Source organism: Nelumbo nucifera, chromosome 1 (genome assembly GCF_055504915.1).
Source record: "Nelumbo nucifera cultivar China Antique chromosome 1, China Antique-T2T, whole genome shotgun sequence".
In the NCBI taxonomy this organism is placed as follows: Eukaryota; Viridiplantae; Streptophyta; class Magnoliopsida; order Proteales; family Nelumbonaceae; genus Nelumbo; species Nelumbo nucifera.
Window position 1 is genome coordinate 101,092,414 of NC_142649.1, and position 18,607 is coordinate 101,111,020.

General features: G+C 42.2%; 1 protein-coding gene and 1 long non-coding RNA gene across 9 annotated transcripts in view; one reads left to right on the forward strand and one right to left on the reverse strand.

Annotated features, from left to right (window-relative positions):
• LOC104588457 (uncharacterized) overlaps positions 1-11,364 on the forward strand; it is a 47,768-nt gene extending 36,404 nt beyond the window's left edge. The window contains exons 1-3 of one of the 2 annotated variants that reach the window (XR_016077675.1): positions 1,620-1,726; positions 1,768-9,998; positions 11,167-11,364. This is a non-coding gene — a long non-coding RNA (uncharacterized LOC104588457). Of the gene's footprint in view, positions 1-1,619; positions 1,727-1,767; positions 9,999-11,166 lie in introns of those variants that run through there. The other variant, XR_016077676.1, reaches the window with a different exon arrangement.
• The window catches only part of LOC104588459 (MADS-box transcription factor 23-like), a 46,071-nt gene continuing 37,171 nt past the window's right edge, over positions 9,708-18,607 (reverse strand). For 3 of the 7 annotated variants that reach the window (XM_088890336.1, XM_088890333.1, XM_088890331.1), the window contains exons 4-9: positions 12,846-12,907; positions 10,540-10,675; positions 10,413-10,454; positions 10,232-10,315; positions 9,923-10,077; positions 9,712-9,843 (exon numbers count right to left, since the gene is read on the reverse strand). In XM_088890336.1, coding sequence (XP_088746462.1) covers positions 9,825-9,843; positions 9,923-10,077; positions 10,232-10,315; positions 10,413-10,454; positions 10,540-10,675; positions 12,846-12,907 — 498 coding nt within the window. In that variant the 3' untranslated portion in view covers positions 9,712-9,824. Of the gene's footprint in view, positions 9,844-9,922; positions 10,078-10,231; positions 10,316-10,412; positions 10,455-10,539; positions 10,676-12,845; positions 12,908-18,607 lie in introns of all 7 variants that reach the window. The other 4 variants (XM_088890339.1, XM_088890341.1, XM_019196149.2 and 1 more) reach the window with 4 other exon arrangements.

Sequence of the window (18,607 nt, forward strand, 5' to 3'; positions counted from 1 at the left end):
CACGCTTTAAAAGCTGTGGTGTCCACTTACTATTTGGCCATGAAGTTCCCAACGGACTTCGGCATCAGGGTAGTGCGGGGCGACCAGCTCGAGTCCCGCAAGTGCTACGTTGCCGCCCTCAAGGGAAAGGCCAAGATAACCAGCGACCTCGAACTGGAGTGACCTACGGAACAGAAGGAGGAACGAGTTGCACCAATAGAGGAAACTGTTCCCATTTCTGTCTCGGCAGAGGACCCCGTCAGACTACTTCAGGTCGGAGCATCCCCTGAAGAACCCCTGCGATCCGAACTGGTATGCTTCTTACTCAGTAACTTAGATGTTTTTGCTTGGTCCGCGGCAGAAATGCCCGGCATAGACCCTATGCTCATAACTCACAAGTTCAGTACTGACCCTTTAGTCAGACCTGTTAGACAGAAGAAATGCAACTTAGCCCCAGAACGCTAGAGGGCGGTCGATGAGGAGGTCGAGAAGCTCCTCGCAGCAGACTTCATAAGGGAAGTTCATTACTTGAGCTGGGTAGCCAACCCAGTTCTGGTAAAAAAGGCAAACGGCAAGTGGCGCATGTGCGTCGACTACACCGACCTGAACCGAGCTTGCCCAAAAGATTGCTTCCCCCTCCCCAGGATTGACCGCCTAGTGGACGCGACCTCGGGACATGAGTTGCTAAGCTTCCTGGATGCCTACTCGGGCTACAACCAAATCAGGATGGACCCGTCTGACGAGGAAAAAACCACCTTCATAACCGAGTTCGGCCTGTACTGCTACAAGGTCATGCCCTTCGGACTGAAAAATGCTAGGGCGACCTTCCAAAGACTCGTGAATAAGTTGTTTCAGCCCTTAATTAGCACGAAGATAGAATGCTATGTAGACGACATGGTCGTCAAGACATAGTTTTCGCGTGAATTAATACAAGACTTACACTCTGTCTTCCAAATTCTGCGTCAATTTAGCATGAAACTAAACCCAAACAAGTGTGTCTTAGGTGTCACCTCGGGTAAGTTCCTAGGGTACATCGTCAACCGGCGCGGTATTGAGGCCAACTCAGACAAAATAAAGGCCATCCTAGATATGAGACCACCCCGAAAAGTTAAAGAGGTTCAGAGGCTAACGGCAGGATAGCCGCTCTGAGTCACTTCATGTCTAAGTCAGCAGACCGTTGCCTGCCCTTCTTCAAGGCAATAAAAGGCAAAGGGTTCGAGTGGAACCCGAACTGCCAGCTCGCATTTGACGAGCTCAAGAAATACCTTGCCAGCATCCCGGTGTTGACCCGGCCCGAAGAGGACGATGTTTTAGAGCTGTACCTTTCGACAAACGACGAAGTGGTCAGTTCGGTACTCATAAAGGAAGCAGATCGGGTCCAACGACCCATCTACTATGTTAGTAAGATATTGCAGGGAGCAGAAACGAGATATCCAGAGATAGAAAAGCTGGCCTATGCTCTAGTCATTGCGGCCCGTAAACTCCGCCCGTATTTCCAAGCTCATACCATCACCGTCCTCACCGACAAACCCCTGAGGCAAGTATTACTCAGGCCCGAGGTCTCTGGACGATTGACAAAGTGGGCCATCGAACTCAGTGAGTACGACCTCCAGTACAAGCCCCGGACCGCCATCAAAGCCCAAGCCTTGGCGGATTTCGTTGCAGAATGCACGTTCTGCTCCGAGGACCTTGGCCTGGTTGAGCACAGGGCTCCCAGTTCGGTATCTCTCCTGGTTAGGCCTGTGAGGTCGCACCCAGTTCGGTATCTCTCCTGGTTAGGCCTGTGAGGTCGCACCCAGTTCGGTATCTCTCCTGGTTAGTTCAAGCGCGAACTGGGATGAAGAGCCCTGGATCCTTCACGTAGATGGCTCCTCAAACCAGCAAGGTAACGGAGCCGGTGTAGTTCTCCGCGGTCCGAGTGGCACGAAACTGGAGTACGCACTACGCTTTGAGTTCGCGACATCCAACAATGAGGCGGAATACGAGGCGTTGATAGCAGGGCTAGCTCTGGCACAAGAGGTGAAGGCAAAACACATAGTTATCTGCAATGGTTCCCAGCTCGTGGTCAACCAAGTTACAGGGGAATACGAAGCCCGCGAATCGGCTATGGTCGCCTACTTGGCAAAGGTAAGAGAGGCACTGCTTAGCTTCTAGTCACACTTCATCAAGCAAATCCCAAGGTCAGAGAACATTGAGGCCGACGCCCTGTCCCGGCTAGCCAGCACTAGTGACAACACCATGAGAACTGTGTACATAGAGGAGTTACCACGGCCTAGCATTCTCCGTGGGGTAGAGGAGGTCGCTCCTGTTGCCCAAGCAGAACCGAGCTGGATTGATCCACTCGCGAGCTTCCTGCTACATGGAACCCTCCCCGCGGAACGCAACGCCACCAGGAGGGTAGAGCGTCAGGCAGCCAAGTACGTCATGATAGACGGATAGCTGTACCGAAGATCCTACACGCTCCCCTACCTGCGCTGCTTGCGACCTCCCGAAGCTGAGCTCGTACTCCGCGACATTCATGAAGGCCTATGTGGCGGACACTTGGGGGGCAGGGCCGTCGCTCAGAAGGCACTACGATAGGGGTACTATTGGCCAACAATGAAAGCAGACGCCGTCGGGCTAATCAGGAAGTGCGAGAAGTGCTAGAAGCATGCCAATATTCACCATCAGCCTGCCGCCGACCTCAAGTACCTCACCAACCCATGGCCCTTCGCACAATGGGGTATCGACCTACTCGGGCCATTCCTGCCAACAACAGGAGGAAGAAAGTTCCTAGTAGTGGCAGTAGACTACTTCACCAAGTGGGTTGAAGCTGAGACTCTCGTAACCATCATAGCTCGAAACGTTCAGAACTTCTTCTGGAAGAACATAGTGTGCCGCTTCGGGCTACCTCGGGTGTTGATCTCCGATAATGGAAAGCAGTTCGAAGACATCAAATTCCAAGAGTGGTGCCAAGGCATCGGGATCCGGCAAAACTTCACGTCGGTTGCGCACCCACAAGCAAACGGTCAGGCAAAAGTCACAAACAGAGCTATCCTCCGCGGACTAAAAGCCAGGCTAGACCGAGCTAAAGGGTTATGGGCAGACAAGCTGCCTAGTGTCCTATGGGCATACTGAACTACAGAGAAGACTGCCACTGGAGAAACTCCCTTCAACCTCACCTACGACACGGAGGCAGTCATCCCAGCTGAAATCGAAATCCCCTCACTTCGGTTGGAAGCATACAACGACAATACTAATAACGACGAGCTACGTACCAACCTCAACCTACTTGACGAGGTGAGGGACCTCGGATACATTAGAACCGCAGCATACCAGCAAAGGGTAGCTCGGTACTACAACGCCAGAGTTAAGAAACGAAACTTTCGCGTTGGCGACCTGGTCCTCCGCAAAATCATGGTACCTGAGCCCGGCGTTGGCAAACTCGGGCCGAACTGGGAAAGACCCTACCAAGTAAAGAGAGTACTCGGGGGAGCATACGAGCTTGAGACCCTGGAGGGTAAACAGATACCCCGGGCATGGAACATCGTCAACTTAAGACGATTTTACCTATAAATCATCAAACTAAGCAGGCCCTGAGCAACTACCAGAGCATAAAGCCCAGAATGCCGAGCTAACAAGGACCTCGGCACCGAAAGGGGCGGAATACCGAGCTAAAGATGACCTCGGCACCTCATCAACGAAAGCAATCTGCACAAGTATGGAACCCGAAGTACATAGCCCGGGCGGAGAACAGATCGGGCACATAGCCTTACTATGTTAACTTGCCTCGGGGCTTAAGTCTAGCAGCTCGGGTATATACTCACTTCGGCAAGAAGAGGATATTTGCACAACTTTTGAACAGAAAAAGTACTTCATTGCTAAATGTTTGCTTTACAGTGTTTAAAAGGAAAAAAAAAAACAAACAAAAAACACGAACGAGCTCACAAGCCCAGAGGTCAATCTTCCTCGCCTTCAGAAGGGACTTCGTCTTCGGAATCCGCATCGTCATCAGCTGCGGCAGCCATCTCCTCAGTGATGCGCGAGGTGGTTATGGCACTGATATCAAGGTCGGGGTACGTGTTCCTTATCATCCATCGGCTCAACTTGAAACCCCGTCTATACGAGCCCACCATCGTGTCGTCAAAGCGTGGCGAGGCGATATAATCCTCAACGGCTTTCGCCTTCGCCTCCTCAACAGCTTGAGAAAAGATCTGCGTCTTCTCCCTAATGTCTTCTTGAAGGTACTCGACCAGGTGCTCCAGGTCCAACTTCAGATCGGCCATACGTCTCACCACCATTCCTAAGGCCTCTTTATCTCTCTGAGACCTCGATAGCTCAGCCTCGGCGCTTCTGCCCGTCTCAAGCGTCTCTCCACCTGGATCGCCAAGGCGTGGATAGAGGAGTTCACCTGCCAGAACGAGGACAAATCAGCTCGGCAAAAAAAAAAAAAAACCCACTCCGACTTACCACAATGGCGTGAGTTGCAGCCCGAGCACCTATGAGATTGGTAGGGAGATCGGCCCACTGCGCGACCTCTTCAGGACAAGTGGCGGCCTTGCTTTTTCGGAGAGCGTAGCCCGGCGTCAGCATGCTCCCAATCCCACCGTGGCTTCCCAAGCCCGAAGGTGCAGCCCGGGTATAGGCAGAGTCAGCATAGGGAGCCCCTGCCGCCTCCTGAACTGAAGGGGGCACCTCGGGCTCCCCAGGAGGCTCCGTCCTCAATACCTCGGGCTCCGCCACCCGGGAAGGATCAGCGCGAACTCGCTTAGCAGCTCGCTTCTTCCGCTTCATGCCATCTAACAAGTTCGCACCTCGAGTCTTGTCTGCCTCCATAACACCTGCAAAAAGGAGCTCGGCGTCAAAAGACGGGAATAAAAGCACAAACAACAGTATCTTTATCTGAGCAAGAAACCTACCCGAACTCAGACCGGCCTGAATGAGTTTATCCTCCGTCAGATAGACTTCGCATTTGAGTCCTTGCCGGTTCCAGTCCTAGAGGCCCTTCACCGTGTCTTCATCTAATATGACACCGGGGTCAGGAGCGGCCAAATCCCACTCAGTAGGAAACGGCCACCTGGTAGCACTTCGAACCACGAAGTAGTCCCGCTTCCATGCCGGGACCTTGTTTGGAAGGTCGTGTAAAAGCTTGAAGCTCGGGCGAGGTGACAAGTAGTACGCTCTCCTACGCCCGGGCAGGGGACCCGCCTATTTTTTGAGCATGAGGATAGCTGAAAAGACTTCCAGGTCTAAAGGAAGGCAGTGCTCGCAACACAGGGAGATAGTCCCAACAAGGTTACGAACAGAGTTCGGGTGGAGCTGACCTATAGTAACGCCGAAGTGGTTCATGATTTCGACGATAAGAGGATGAAAGGGAAGGCGCAGCCCGACAACAAGCTGCTCCCGGAATATCACGATCTCATTTGGACCGTGTTCCCAAGGAAAGTCGCCCGAAGGTATGAAGTATACTCCCCAAGCAGGTTGTACTGGACAATAAGGGACCAAAGCCTTTCAGGCATCATAGTGGAAGGTCTGAACTTATCTGGCACCCGACCTCGGCGGGAGGTGGATGCCAAACTACCCGATGTGACTCGGTATACGGGCTCGAACTCGAGCTCTTCCTCGAGCTCTACCTCGGGCCCCGCCTCGGACTCACTAAGGCTGTCGGGGCAGCAGCTCGGTTCGTAGAACCAGCATCGGACCCCCCCAGGAGACTACGTAAATACCCGAACTAGACATCGAAACAAAGGGCTGAGGACTCACCAGGAAAAGCTACCGAACTACGGACGAGTGACGCAAGCTGGCCAGTTTGGACGCGAGCTCAAGGAACAAACACTGAAGGATAACAGAGGGAAGTGACTGGGGGTCCCCCCCACTATTTAAAGCCACTGTACCCACGCATCAACGGCCAAGATCGAAACCATCCAACGGCTCCCCGCAAAGTCAGCTGCGCACTCCCCGACGAAAAGACACTTTGGTGCGCACATTCCAAAATTTAAAAATTTGAAATCGTTGGCGTGCGTGAGCCACATGCAGCTCGGGACTGACCCCTGGTCGAGCCAAGCCAACCCTGGTTGAGCCGAGAACACAAGCAGACCGGACCAGAAAAGTTCCTGATCAAAGCCAAAGTGTCCCGAGGCAAATCCACCTGTCATCCCGTGAACTCCCCGCGTCGGGTCAAGACCCCGAGCACGGGGAGTGGGGGGCAATTGATGGAGGAAGATTTGACCCGACCCCTAGGCCATGCGACACGTGGAAGCAACCGAGAGTGACCTGGCAGAAACGCCAGCTCGGCACGGCAGTAGGCCCACAACCCGAGCTCCGAACTAAAGAGCCGAGCTCCCTCGAAGGAACCTGCAACCCAAGCTCCAAACTAAAGAGAACCGAGCTCCCTCGAAGGAACCTACAAACCGAGCTCCGAACTAAAGAGTCCCGAGCTCTCCCTTCGAGGTCCTGAGCCTTACAAGGAGCACCAAAGGCAGAAAACCCGAACTACCGACCTAGGGGCAGTTCGGGGCCATACTCCTTTCCGAACTTGAGACTTCACATTAAAAGACCACTTCGGCTCCAAATCACCTGACTGAGCAACCGTACCTGATGCCTAGGAGACCGTACACGGAGGCGGCGCACCTGACTGATCAGAGGACTGACACATGACAGCCGCCATCCAACGGCCACCTGCCACCGCCATCCTAGACGGATAGAGGCGGCCCTGGCAACTGGCAGTGGAGGTTATGACACCCGAACTAGTAGTTGACAGAAGGAAGTGACTCGATCTGGCAGAGGTAATGATGCCCGAACTGGCAGAGGCATGGAAGTGAGCACACAGGGTGATTATAAAAGGCCCCCATCTCACAAAGAAGATGACATGTGATTCTTGCGTTTTCTGGTCTTAGAATTCCTCATTTCCCTTGCCTTCTGAAGAACACTAACTTGAGCTTCGGAGTATTCCAACCGGGTTCCTCCCCGGAAGCCTCCATTTTCTTCCTTGTTTCAGGCACCTCCGATCTCGTCAGAAGCGAGGTAACCGGCAGCTAGGACAGACCGGATCGCGCATCATCAGGTGGAATCATCGTTTTCCTGACATTAGTGACCCCGGTATAATCATCTTTGTTTTCCTTTGGGATAGGTCTGGCCATAATTTCTTTTAGAATGGATGTTGGTATCAATTGCTGTCGTATTTAGGTTTGACATTTTTTTATGTGGGTTTTTTAATTGGCTACTTTAAACTCTAGATTTTCAGTTAACCAGTCCCTGTTTTGGATCCTCTCTTCGATGGTTGTGTTTGTGGCTCAGTCAAGAATTTATTGTCACCCTTGCTGACTTACCAAACTAGACCTTTCTCCTGATATGTTTTATAATATATAATTCCCCTCCTGGCCCATAAAGCATTTATATCATCTAGGGTTTCAAATAAAGTTGATCTTTATACATGTTTCTGAGCATTTGACCCAAAGATTGCCTTCTTCTTTTAGAATTTTACATCCTAATTTAGATTTTTCTGATCGATATCTTTCATGACATGTCTGGGTAGGTGGGAAAAATTAATTCGGGATTTTCTTTCTTTTTTTCATTCCGTCTTTCCTTTTTCCTCTTGGGTACAAATTTAAATGTAGTATTGCTAAGGTATTACTGAACAAAGACATATATAGATAAGCTGATTCTGGGGTAAATTCTTTAGATTGGAATATGGTACTGTTTTTTTCTTCTTTTATATCTGCCATGGAGGATCTCTATTAATGTAGAAAACTACTTGAGATTACCAGAAAAATAGTAACTGCTGTTTCCTGTACTGCATGTGCATTGACAGTCAATGATGTGAATCGTGTCAATGATTTAAACTCAGGTGCCTTTACACTGACAAATCTTTGGAGATGAAAAGTACATTAATAATTTAATAATTTCTATTGTTCTTGATCAGTGATGAAAAGTACATTAATAATTTAAAGAACTTTTTTCCCCAAGGAACACTACAGGAACTTTTTTCCCCAAGGAACACTATAGGATTTTGGAGATTTTCTAGGTTGAATTGTCTAAATGTTTGTTCCTCATTGTTATGCCTGTTCACACTCAAAAAAAAAGTCCATTACCCATGCCAGCCCTAGCTATCTGGAGTCTTAGGAGGGCTGGGCTGGATATGAACCTAAATGATAGCATTTTTTTTTTCACAAAGTGGCTGTTCCATAGTTGAAATGCTAGCATTTATTCTTGTCAGCCTGAGTTTTACCATCACATCATGAAATGCCCTTAAGCCTGCTCAGACAACAGATTTTTCATTAAGTTGTCTAGCATTTGGTGCATTTCTCCCGCAATTGGCCTTTTTTAAGTGTATAGTATAATTTTTGTTATTGTATTATAAGAAACATTAGTTAGTTATGATTACCCCTTTTAGCACTTGAAATGTTGACTATGCAGTCAGATTTTGTAATTTCATTGATCAACTTCCTGGTTTGATGGTAAATGTTATGTACCAATTGCTCTGAGCTCTTGGCACTTTTACTAAGTCAATTCTTCCATTTATGTTAACATCTGGAAATGTATATGCATGATTTCCAATTTGGGGAAGTATGCTAATTAATCAATTATCTTGGCATTTTGAAAGGCTATTGAAAGTTTCATTGTTTACTCGTATGAATCTGCATTATAAAAATTTACCATAAAGCATGGTAATCTTCACCTCTGAAATCTATTCAAGTATTACCCACATAAGATAAGAGACCTATGTTAACTTTCTCCATTAAAATGGAGAAATTGCTGCTTTTAGAATAGTTTTTGTTTCTTTTTAGGAGAAATTTCCTTCCATTTATTTATAATAAAAATGCAGTTTCTCTGTGAAAGGTCACAGTTTACATGACTGCACATGCCAAGATGTTATATTACAGCATGGATGGATAATCAATTAAGCTGGATACTAACTAGTAAAGTAGATATTGTGCTTTCCCTCTAATCTATTTACCTGTAACTCCTTTGAGATGCACTTTGCATATCAGAATCCTCTGAAGTTCGTAATGTGTTTAGTTGAGACAAACTCAAAACTAAATAAAAGGCCATTACACCATGTTGGTTCCAGCTATCTGGGGTGTTGGGAGGGGTAGACTGAATATGGTCCTAACCATGGCATTTTTTGCACAAAGTGGTTGCTCTCAAACTTGAACCCAGATTCTCACGCTTGCTGGCCTGAGGTGTTACCATTAACCAAGTAATCGCCCCTACAACTAAATCTTTTCATATTTTTAGCTAGTATCAATTGATGACTTCTAGGGGCGATAGCTTGGTACAAAGGTTAAGGCTGACAAGGGCGAGAATGCGGGTTTGAGTCTGAGAGTGGTCACTTTATGCAAAAAAAATGCAAAAGGTAGGTCCATGTCCAGTTCAGCCCTCAACCCAGATGGCCAGAACCAACATTGGGTAAAGTTTCCTGTCAATTGATTACTTGCAAAGTCGTTTCTGATATAGTATCTTATTGTGGATGTATTGTCTTTCTTCACTTGTTTTGATTAACACGTGAAGATTTTCCTGTGTCAGATGCTTCACCGTTGGTTATGTTTCTACTAGATTTTTAGTTAATGTTGTTCATGTGACCATTATATGGTTCAGTTCATGTTTCAAACCGCTTAATACCAAATGCAAGTAGACGTTAGTGATAACTGAGAACACCAAGCACACAAAGAACTTTTATTGTTATGGAAGTTTACATAGATTGCTTGCTGGTCAAGTTTCACAGAACTCTAATGCTTTCCATGGAAATATAAACTTTCTTGCTCATATACCACATTTCTTTGGAAGAAGCATGACTTCATAGCTATGGGGCATGCTGTTGATGGAGATTCCTGTAATATTCATCCACAGTTCACCATTCTGCTTCCCTATTGCAGTTGTAAGCTGCTGCAATATTTGAGAAATGTAATTGGGATCAAGATAAAAATGAGAAGTTATTGCAAAAGTAACAAAGAGAAGACTTTACCCCAACTTTGTAGGACTTGCTGGTGTGCCGTAATTTTGTTGCTGTGGCTGGCTTAGCTGGAGATGGATGGGCACATGTAAGTCCTCTCCAATTCTAAAACCACTTGGAATAATGGTGTTTTTGTCTGCTCCATTGATATCCCGTGTTCCATAAACCTGATACCCGAAACTTAATTCTCAGGTTCATCTAGTTAACTTTTCTTTCTATCATGGACTTGATGATTGTAAATACCAACGAATGGATAAGTTTGATATATACGTTTCATAAGTTTTTTTTTTTGTAGTTTTTATTCATTATCGAAACAAGTACCTTCTTATACAATTCCATGTTTTCTTGACGAATGAGGTTTACCTTCTTGTAAAGTTCCATGTTTTCTTGATGAATGAGGTTTCCCTGCAATGAACTCAATAAAGTTAGCTACAGCCTACAAGTGAAACCAATGTTAAGCCAAATAAAAGGGATATGTGGTGGTTATTGTTTCTGGGAAGACCTTTCGGTTCAGTTCTTGTATTTCATCAGTTAAAAGTTGGTCCTGTAGAAGGCAAAATCCATTTAAATTCTTATATGATAATATTGCAAGATTATTGAGTAAGCATTGAAGACTAGCATTTGTTGACCTTTCTCATACGGACACCACGCAAACTCATTTCCAGTTGGTTCTCTAGATGTTGTAGATCTTTCACAGTCAAACCAGAAAGTTGTTCTCCCATCAGTTGCCTGCATGTAAGATAGTGGAGTTGTAGGAAACACCATCTTGATGTACACCTTTGGTTTATATAGACAGACACCATCTACATCTTTGGTTATATATTTATAAATAATTTACATGAAAATATACTATATTTATTGTAATCCAGATACAAGTAGTTTGGGTTAAGGCAGATTTGATTTGAGCTTATTTATGAGAAATAGGTGGATTCTTCAACAATTATAGTCTTTCAGTGTATCCGTTAAGGTTTCCTAACAGGTTAAAAACATATCTTTGGTAGATAATAATTGGGAATCGGTGTTCTGGGACCAGGAGTGGAGTTGATGGGTTGGTTGATTCACAAACCAATCCCAAAATTGGGTTTTGAATCCCAAACTATTTATTTGGTTAAAGATTTCATCAATAACTGTATTTATAGGTGCCACATTTATTGCTTTACAATTGTACTGACATGAAATAGATTTAAAACGTGACTTATGATTTTTTACTATTTTTTAATTCGATTTAGTTTGTTTTTCATTTTTTCTTTGGGCAGCTTGAGTGGTCATCGCAAACAATTGGATTGGTTCACCTGCAACCTAGTAGCCTCAGCAGTGACTATTTCTGTTTTGAAAATGTTCAAACATTCCTTTTTTGTTACAATGTGCAAAACATGTTTTTTTTTTTTTTTCCTTTGGTTGATAGAGAATATTTCATTATGAATCATAAAGGGAAAGGAGTGACTTTTCTTGGATTTGGGTCCACGGTCCACCCTTCATAAAATTGGAGCCTTTTGTTGTATGTCATCAGAGAGTTAACATTTGTGAGTTATTGCAGCTTACAAGGAACATCTGACTTCTATCCTTCTGCCCATGTAGGGATCATGATGAAACCAGTTGTTTCTGTCCCATGCACTTTGTGACCATATTGGGACACCTCATGCATTATTTGTTCACTGCCACCTGGAGACCACCTATTTGGCATCTCTAGGTTATTTGATACCTCTTTTGTTTTCCCTCCATCCAAAATAGGGAAGATACTAGAAACCTTAAAGAAAAGACTCAAGTAAGGGAGATGTAATTGAAAACAATGTCATAAAGGTTTCACATTAAGTGAAGGCTATAATTTTTTTTTTCGCTCTTTTTTCTGTAGATGACATGATCAGTACTTGGCAGCATGTGATGCAGCAATTTCTTTGGCAAGGAATATTTCTAATTCCCTTTGGCATCTGCCAATCCCTAATTTTATTTTTCAAACCTTGACAATTGCAACTTGGGGAAGCCATGCAATTCAGTCATAGGGGGAGCTTTTTGAAACAGTGAAAGGAATATAATTGCTTTGTTTTCTGGACATATTGGTATTGGTGATTTTACTAGGGCAGAAGTACTCTTGGTATTGCAAGGATTGATACTGGATAAGGTACTGGATTGGCTAAGAGACAATTGCACTGCTTCCTGGATATAGGCACTTCATAAGGGGAATTAAACATTTGGAAGATGAATATACAAGTTTAGCAGATGGGTTATCCAAACAAGTTGCAATTAGAGCTAAGTTATTCTGGGGTTTGATTTCCTAATGTGGCAATTTCTATAGATTGTGCCCTGATCCTTTGTATAGATTGTTTTTTGACATCGACTGGTGTGCTTCACCGTAAGGTGAAGTCAATCCCAACTTTTGTTTTTGATTGGAAACAAGTCAGTGCAATTTTATTTAATATGGGATTGAAAGAAGGAATACATGAAAATACAGTTGGTGGGCTGAGAGAAACCAGCAACTGCCTACCTGCAATATCCCAGGCTTGCATGATCACCATCACCTACCCCCTAATACTACTTATCCCTAGTTCCTATTCAAATGTCTGACCAAGGGATCTTCCAAAGGATTTGCTTATAGTAGTAAAATGAGTTTTACTTTCTTGTTTGTTTTTTTTTTTCATTTTCAAAAATATTACTGCATTTTCATGTTCATTTTCTCCTTTTTTTAATGTCCATGGGGTTCTTATAACTTTCCAATGATTTTTTACTGTTTTCTTACCGTTATTTATATTCCTGTTAACTACAATATGTTCTTATTTTTGAGGGGCCACAATATAGCTTAGGCCAATGTTCTCATTGGATTACGAAGACACATTGTAAACAAAAACTTACTTCTAGATCTTGCATTCATAGACTAACATTTTAGGCATGCTTTTTGTATGGTTAAATCCAGTCAATTCAAAGTCTGAGAAGATGGTACCGGTGATTTTCTTGCAACTTGTGCAACTGCTGCCTCAAGTTTGCTGCCTCCCTTTGCCAGAACTAGCATGTAAGAAGGAAAACATTAGGTCCATGCATGTATTTGAGCATCACTGTGGAATAGGGGAAGAAAAGTTCTTAATTAATCTAAACCATTGCCATGAATATAACTAAACTTGAATACCCACGAGATGATATAGTGAAAAATGTAATTCCTAGGTTTATCCCTAAAGCTTTAGAATCTGGAAGTCAAGTTAGAAACAAATGTGGACCCCTAGTAACCTTGTCCTTGTACCATTCAAATTAATAACATACAGATAATAAAGCATAATAAGATCTGGAAGTCGAGTCAAGTCAAGTCTGCATTTTCTGTAAAACTTTTAATTAATGGATTTCTTATTATGCATAGATTTCCTCTGTAGATGTTTCTGTTAATGAGCTGTGTAAATTTTCTTGGTTTGCAGTTGCCATTTTATGCATAATTTTTACCATGCAGGATATTTGGGTAACTTGTAAATTTATGTGTTCATATTTTTCTTTCTGGGGTTGCAAATGGCATCTGTTTGTCTGAATTCTTATTTGGGTGTGATCTGCTTATAGTGATCTGAACTTGTTTGCAATTGGATTGAACTCAAATTACCATTCTACCACACCAAGTTATGAAAACTAAGTAATTCTTAAACTACTTCACCAATGACTGAAAATTTAAACATGACTAAACTATGACCGACAAATCAAACCAATAGGCTGGACCACCCTACATACAATAATCAAAATGACAAAAATACCCCTATTCTCCAAAAACACAGAAATTCAAAATTTCCAATTTTGATTCATCAGCTCCTGCATCAAAGAAGATACAAATGTATACAGTAGGATAAGGATTCAAGGGAAATTAAGAAAATCCCTTAGCCCCATTCTCCCCTTAGATATTAGAATGCACCTATGTTTTATATAAAATAAAAAAAGTGTTTCAACACTTCACTATCTTGACCAAGAAGAATTCCCAATAGAAGAAACCCAAAAGAAACCCCTGAAAGTCCAACTTGATGCTGCTAGAATTCGTGCCAATAACATGTATCAGCATTAGCAATGACACTTTCAAAATCTGGAAACTCCTCCCTCCAAAACAAATGGTCCAAACAAAGTACTTAAATAGATGCAGATGATCAAGCAGTTGCTCTCCCCCCATATACCTTTTCCTTCATCTTGTCACATTTTCTTTACTTCTATGACCACATTTACTCCTTTTTCCTCTTCTTTTAAATAACAATAGCTGATTCCAATTTCTCTAGTTTTAAAATAGACCTACAGGTTTCAGTATTCCCCTCATCCCCAGTAGCACTAATTCCCATGAGTTTCTATGTATTGGTGTTGAGCGGTTACGTTGCTATTGATACCTCCCCTTGTGCTTGGATTAAGTTTACTTACATGGGCTTTCTTTTGATAGTCAAGGACCTTGCATTATTTGGGGAGTTTGGTAAAAGTAGGCAAGTCATATACAAAATTCTTTGTACAAAGAGAAATTGGGGAGCCTAATAGGTCTAAAGCAATTTTCTTTTTGTTGGCTTCAATCTTCCTTGTCTTTGTATTTCTTGTATTAATAGCATATCATAGTTTGAGCATTTGAGTACCATCTTTCGGCTAACCAAGAGGAGGAAGTATGCCACTTGGTGATTGATTAAGTTGATCTTTACTACAGCTTCTAGGTTGAACATCTCGTTCTCTTGGCTTCATGCTTGGGAAAAGGCTTGATGAATTCTTTAGCCAAATCCAGTGTTGTTAGGAGCATTAATTACGAGGACTTCCTTTTATCTTCTCCTTTTTCCTTTCTATTATTTATCTGTCATCATCCCCAATATGGATACATATATGACAAAGAAATGGGGGCCAAGATGGTATAGGTGTCCCACAAAACAGTTAGCTTCCCAAGGCTTGTCATTTGCTAGGGAGTCGGCTAGGCTTTGAAATAAAGTCAGCCTCTAGTAAACAAGTTCTTCCTTCTAGATGCATAGGAAAAATTTTTCATTTTTGATTAGAAAATGTTCTACTTCTAATGTAAGAGATCTCCAATTGCTTATTTTTTCATAAAATACTTAATCATAGTTGATTTATAAATTTTATTGGATGTCTCTTCGGAGACATTCGGTAAAATTGGAACAATATAGAGATGTTGAAAGAAAGAGAGTCTTGTTTGGATGAATGTTCCTTACCCATAAGCAGAATTGGTGAGTTTAGTAGATCCCACTATCCCTCGGTGACCCTCTAACTTTTATGGTGCCTTAGTTATCCAGGGAACATGTATCAAAACTTAAGTTTATGCCTTAGGAGCACAAGTCAAATTACATAGCTGATCTTGCATTAAAACGAATAGTCATGTTTCACATCTTGTCATATGGAAAAGCTCTTTCTAAGAAAACATGAGTGTTTTCCAAAATGGTCTCACAATATATGTTATTTTTTGAGAAAAGAAGAGATTTAGAGGTGGTTGTCACAACCTGACCTTGCCTCACCTAAGTCATGTGGAAGTTACTTGTCCCCACAAGCAAGTCGGAATTACAACCACTTAAGATTACTTTTCTTGGTGAGATCAAATGTTAAGAGAACACTAAGGAACACTAACATTCAGGACAAGGGATGTTGGAAATAAACTTTGTATTACACTCACAAAGCTTTACAAAGGCATACGACTTTTGGATCACTCTTTGGATGGCTACAAACGAGGGAGGGGTCCCTATTTATAGAATTCTCTAGAGCATGCCTAGATACTTCTAGATATCTCTAGGTCTAGGCCATAGAACCCTCCATGTTACTCCACAAGACTAGAAAGTTCTAGAGAACTCTAGACTATTGAAGAACACTCTAGAAGGCTCCAAAAACTTTGGCCTTGACCAGTGATTTAAAAGGTGCACTGAAGCGCATAGGCAGGGCACATTTTAGGATAGGCGCCTCACCCAGCCTAATACGCATTGGCCCAAATATGTTCCTTTTGAAAATTGTACGCTTTTCTGAATCTAGTGGTTGGGCCGAGGGCTTCGCCCTTGAACCTCAATCACACCCCTTGACGCAAGCCCAAACAAGAATGTAATATGTTTTACATGGACTTGTTTGGGCTTGCCTCGAGGGGCGTGGCACAAAGGCGACTCGTAGAATTAAGAATATAATATGTTTTATATCACATTAGCTACTTTAAGTAATGCAATTGAGGAAAAAAAGAGATTATGGGCTTTACATGCTAGAAAATGTTTAATATGTGGTTTTATTTTTAAATTTTCATTTAAATATGCTTTACATGTCATGTTTATGTATTTTAATTTTAGACAATAGGTTTGTAAACCATTAATTTTAAAATTTAAGTTTAGATTTCTTATTAATATTATGCTTAATATATTTTTTTTTTATTTTTTGCATTTTTTGAAAAATTTTGGCCTTTTTTTTTATTTTTAGCAAATTTTTGTAGTTTTGCGCCTTGCTTCAAAAAGGTGTGTGCCTCGCCTTGCGCCTTGCGCCTCGGGTGCAAATTGGCCCTTGCACCATTTTTGCACCTTGCGCTTTTAAAACACTATCCTTGACTAGAACCTTCCTCCATTGCCAATAAACCTTTAGCTACAAGTTCCTTTTATCCTTTGCTCAAGCAAGATGTGACAAGGTGCTTGAGTTTTACCTTAATCATGGTCACTTACTATGGAAAGGCACAAGTCTATTGTTGTGCTTAGAGCTTTACCTTGTTTACTTTGTTTTTAGATATATAACTTCATTTTTATGTACTATCTTTAGCCTTGCAGAGACTAATCCTAGTTGTCAGGGCAATGCCTAGGTAGGAACCTATAGTGATGGCTTGTTTTTATAAAAGGTACTGTATTTATATTTTTATGAGTTTATTATATTACAATAGACATTGTTACATTATGCACCACAAGTGGGTTTAGAAGATTAAGAGTATTTTGGGGAAATTAGAAGGATTAATTCAAGAAATTTCAAATGAAGAGAAGATTCTTATAGGAGGAGACCTAAATGGGATTGTCGGGAAAAGAAGTGTAGGATATAATACGGTGCACAAAGGATTTGTGCTTGGATAGAGGAATGAAACATGAGATACAATTTTTAAATTTGTAATAGTATGATATGGCAATAGTAAACATATTTTAAAAAGAAGGATGAACACTGAATAACATTTAAAAGTGGACCAAACATATGTAAAATAGATTTTTCGTTACCAGGAGAACAAAATGAATGGTGTATAAGGAATCTAAAGTTATTCTAGGGGAAAGCTTAGTAACACAACATAGAATAGCGGTGGTAGATGTGCGCATCAGGAAATGGAAGGGAAATAAGGAAGAAAGTAGGTGTCGAAGAATTGGGTGGGGAAACCTAAAAGAAAAAAAAGCTAGCACAATTTAGAGTTAGCTTGTTAGTAGAAGGAAAGTGGAGTTAGATGGAAAAACTAATGATAGGTGATTGAAGATATAAAGTAGGAAAGGACATTTTAGGGTGATCCAAAGGGAAGAGGTTGGTTGAATGAAGAGGTTCAAAATATAGTCATGTTAAAACGAGCATGTCATAAAGATTGGCAAGACTAAAAATAGAGAGCACTTGAAAAATTAAAACCATAAGAAAGGAAGTTAGGAAGAAAGTGAAGTTTAGTTTAAGGAATTCAATGAGATCTATCATAAATTAGGCACTAAAGAGGGGGATAATGGAACTTATATAGGGGTGAAAATGGATTGGATTTTGATCTAATTATGTCGGATTCGAATATACCTAATCGGACTATCGAATTGGATCAAATCAATAAATTCGATTCGTTTACTTATTGGATTGAATTCAAATATATCCCCGATTCAATGTGAAAAAATCTGATTTGATTTGATTAATACGTGATATATTACATTATATATTTACACATATGTATGTATAACCATAAGATACACGTATAAACTTTACCTGTTTTTGTTTGGTGATAAGACAAAAGAAATCTAGCCTAGTAATTACCTTTTTCCTAAGGTCCTATTTGGCAATTTTCTCACATGTTCCTATTCTTTTAGAAATTCCTAATCTAGAACAAGAATTTTATTTCTTGTTCCTCGGAAGCAGCAGAGGTGTTTGGCAAACTATTTTTTGAAAACGGATTTTTGTTTTACAAAAACAGAAATAGCGTTTCATAGCAAAACTATTCCTTGTTATTTTGAGTATAGGGGGGTTGGAGGCCTGGGGATCTAAATTAGCACTCCAATCATGATCCTCACATCGATTTTACCTACTTCCTGAGACAAGATCTGTGCAATAGTAGATGTTTCACCTAACCGGCATGTAGTAGCATGAGATCGTGAAGATAACAACAAAGGATATGCATTTAGGAAGAAAATAGAGCATGGAAAAAGTTTTAGGATGAAAAAACAAAGCATACAAAGTTAGAAACGCCAACAATAAAGAAAACTTTACCCATGTATGAGATTTTGATTAGAAAATGGTCGTCAGAGATGATAAACTGGTCGTTAGCTGTTGGTCTTTGACGCATAGTGGGTTTACAGTGGGAGCACCGAGAACAAATGAAGATTGCTCAAAGACTAGGGCTTGGAGGGATGGAGAGTATATGTCGTCAATGCAAAATGATGACATTACCCCTTCTCTCACGTGGGAAGAGCGAATACATGTTTGTAAATAAACTGGGATGATGTGGGAACTACATGTTCCTTGAGAATGTGTTTTCCGGGAGTGTTGATTTGTCACTCCCAAAGAACACATTTTTTGGGCATTGTTCTC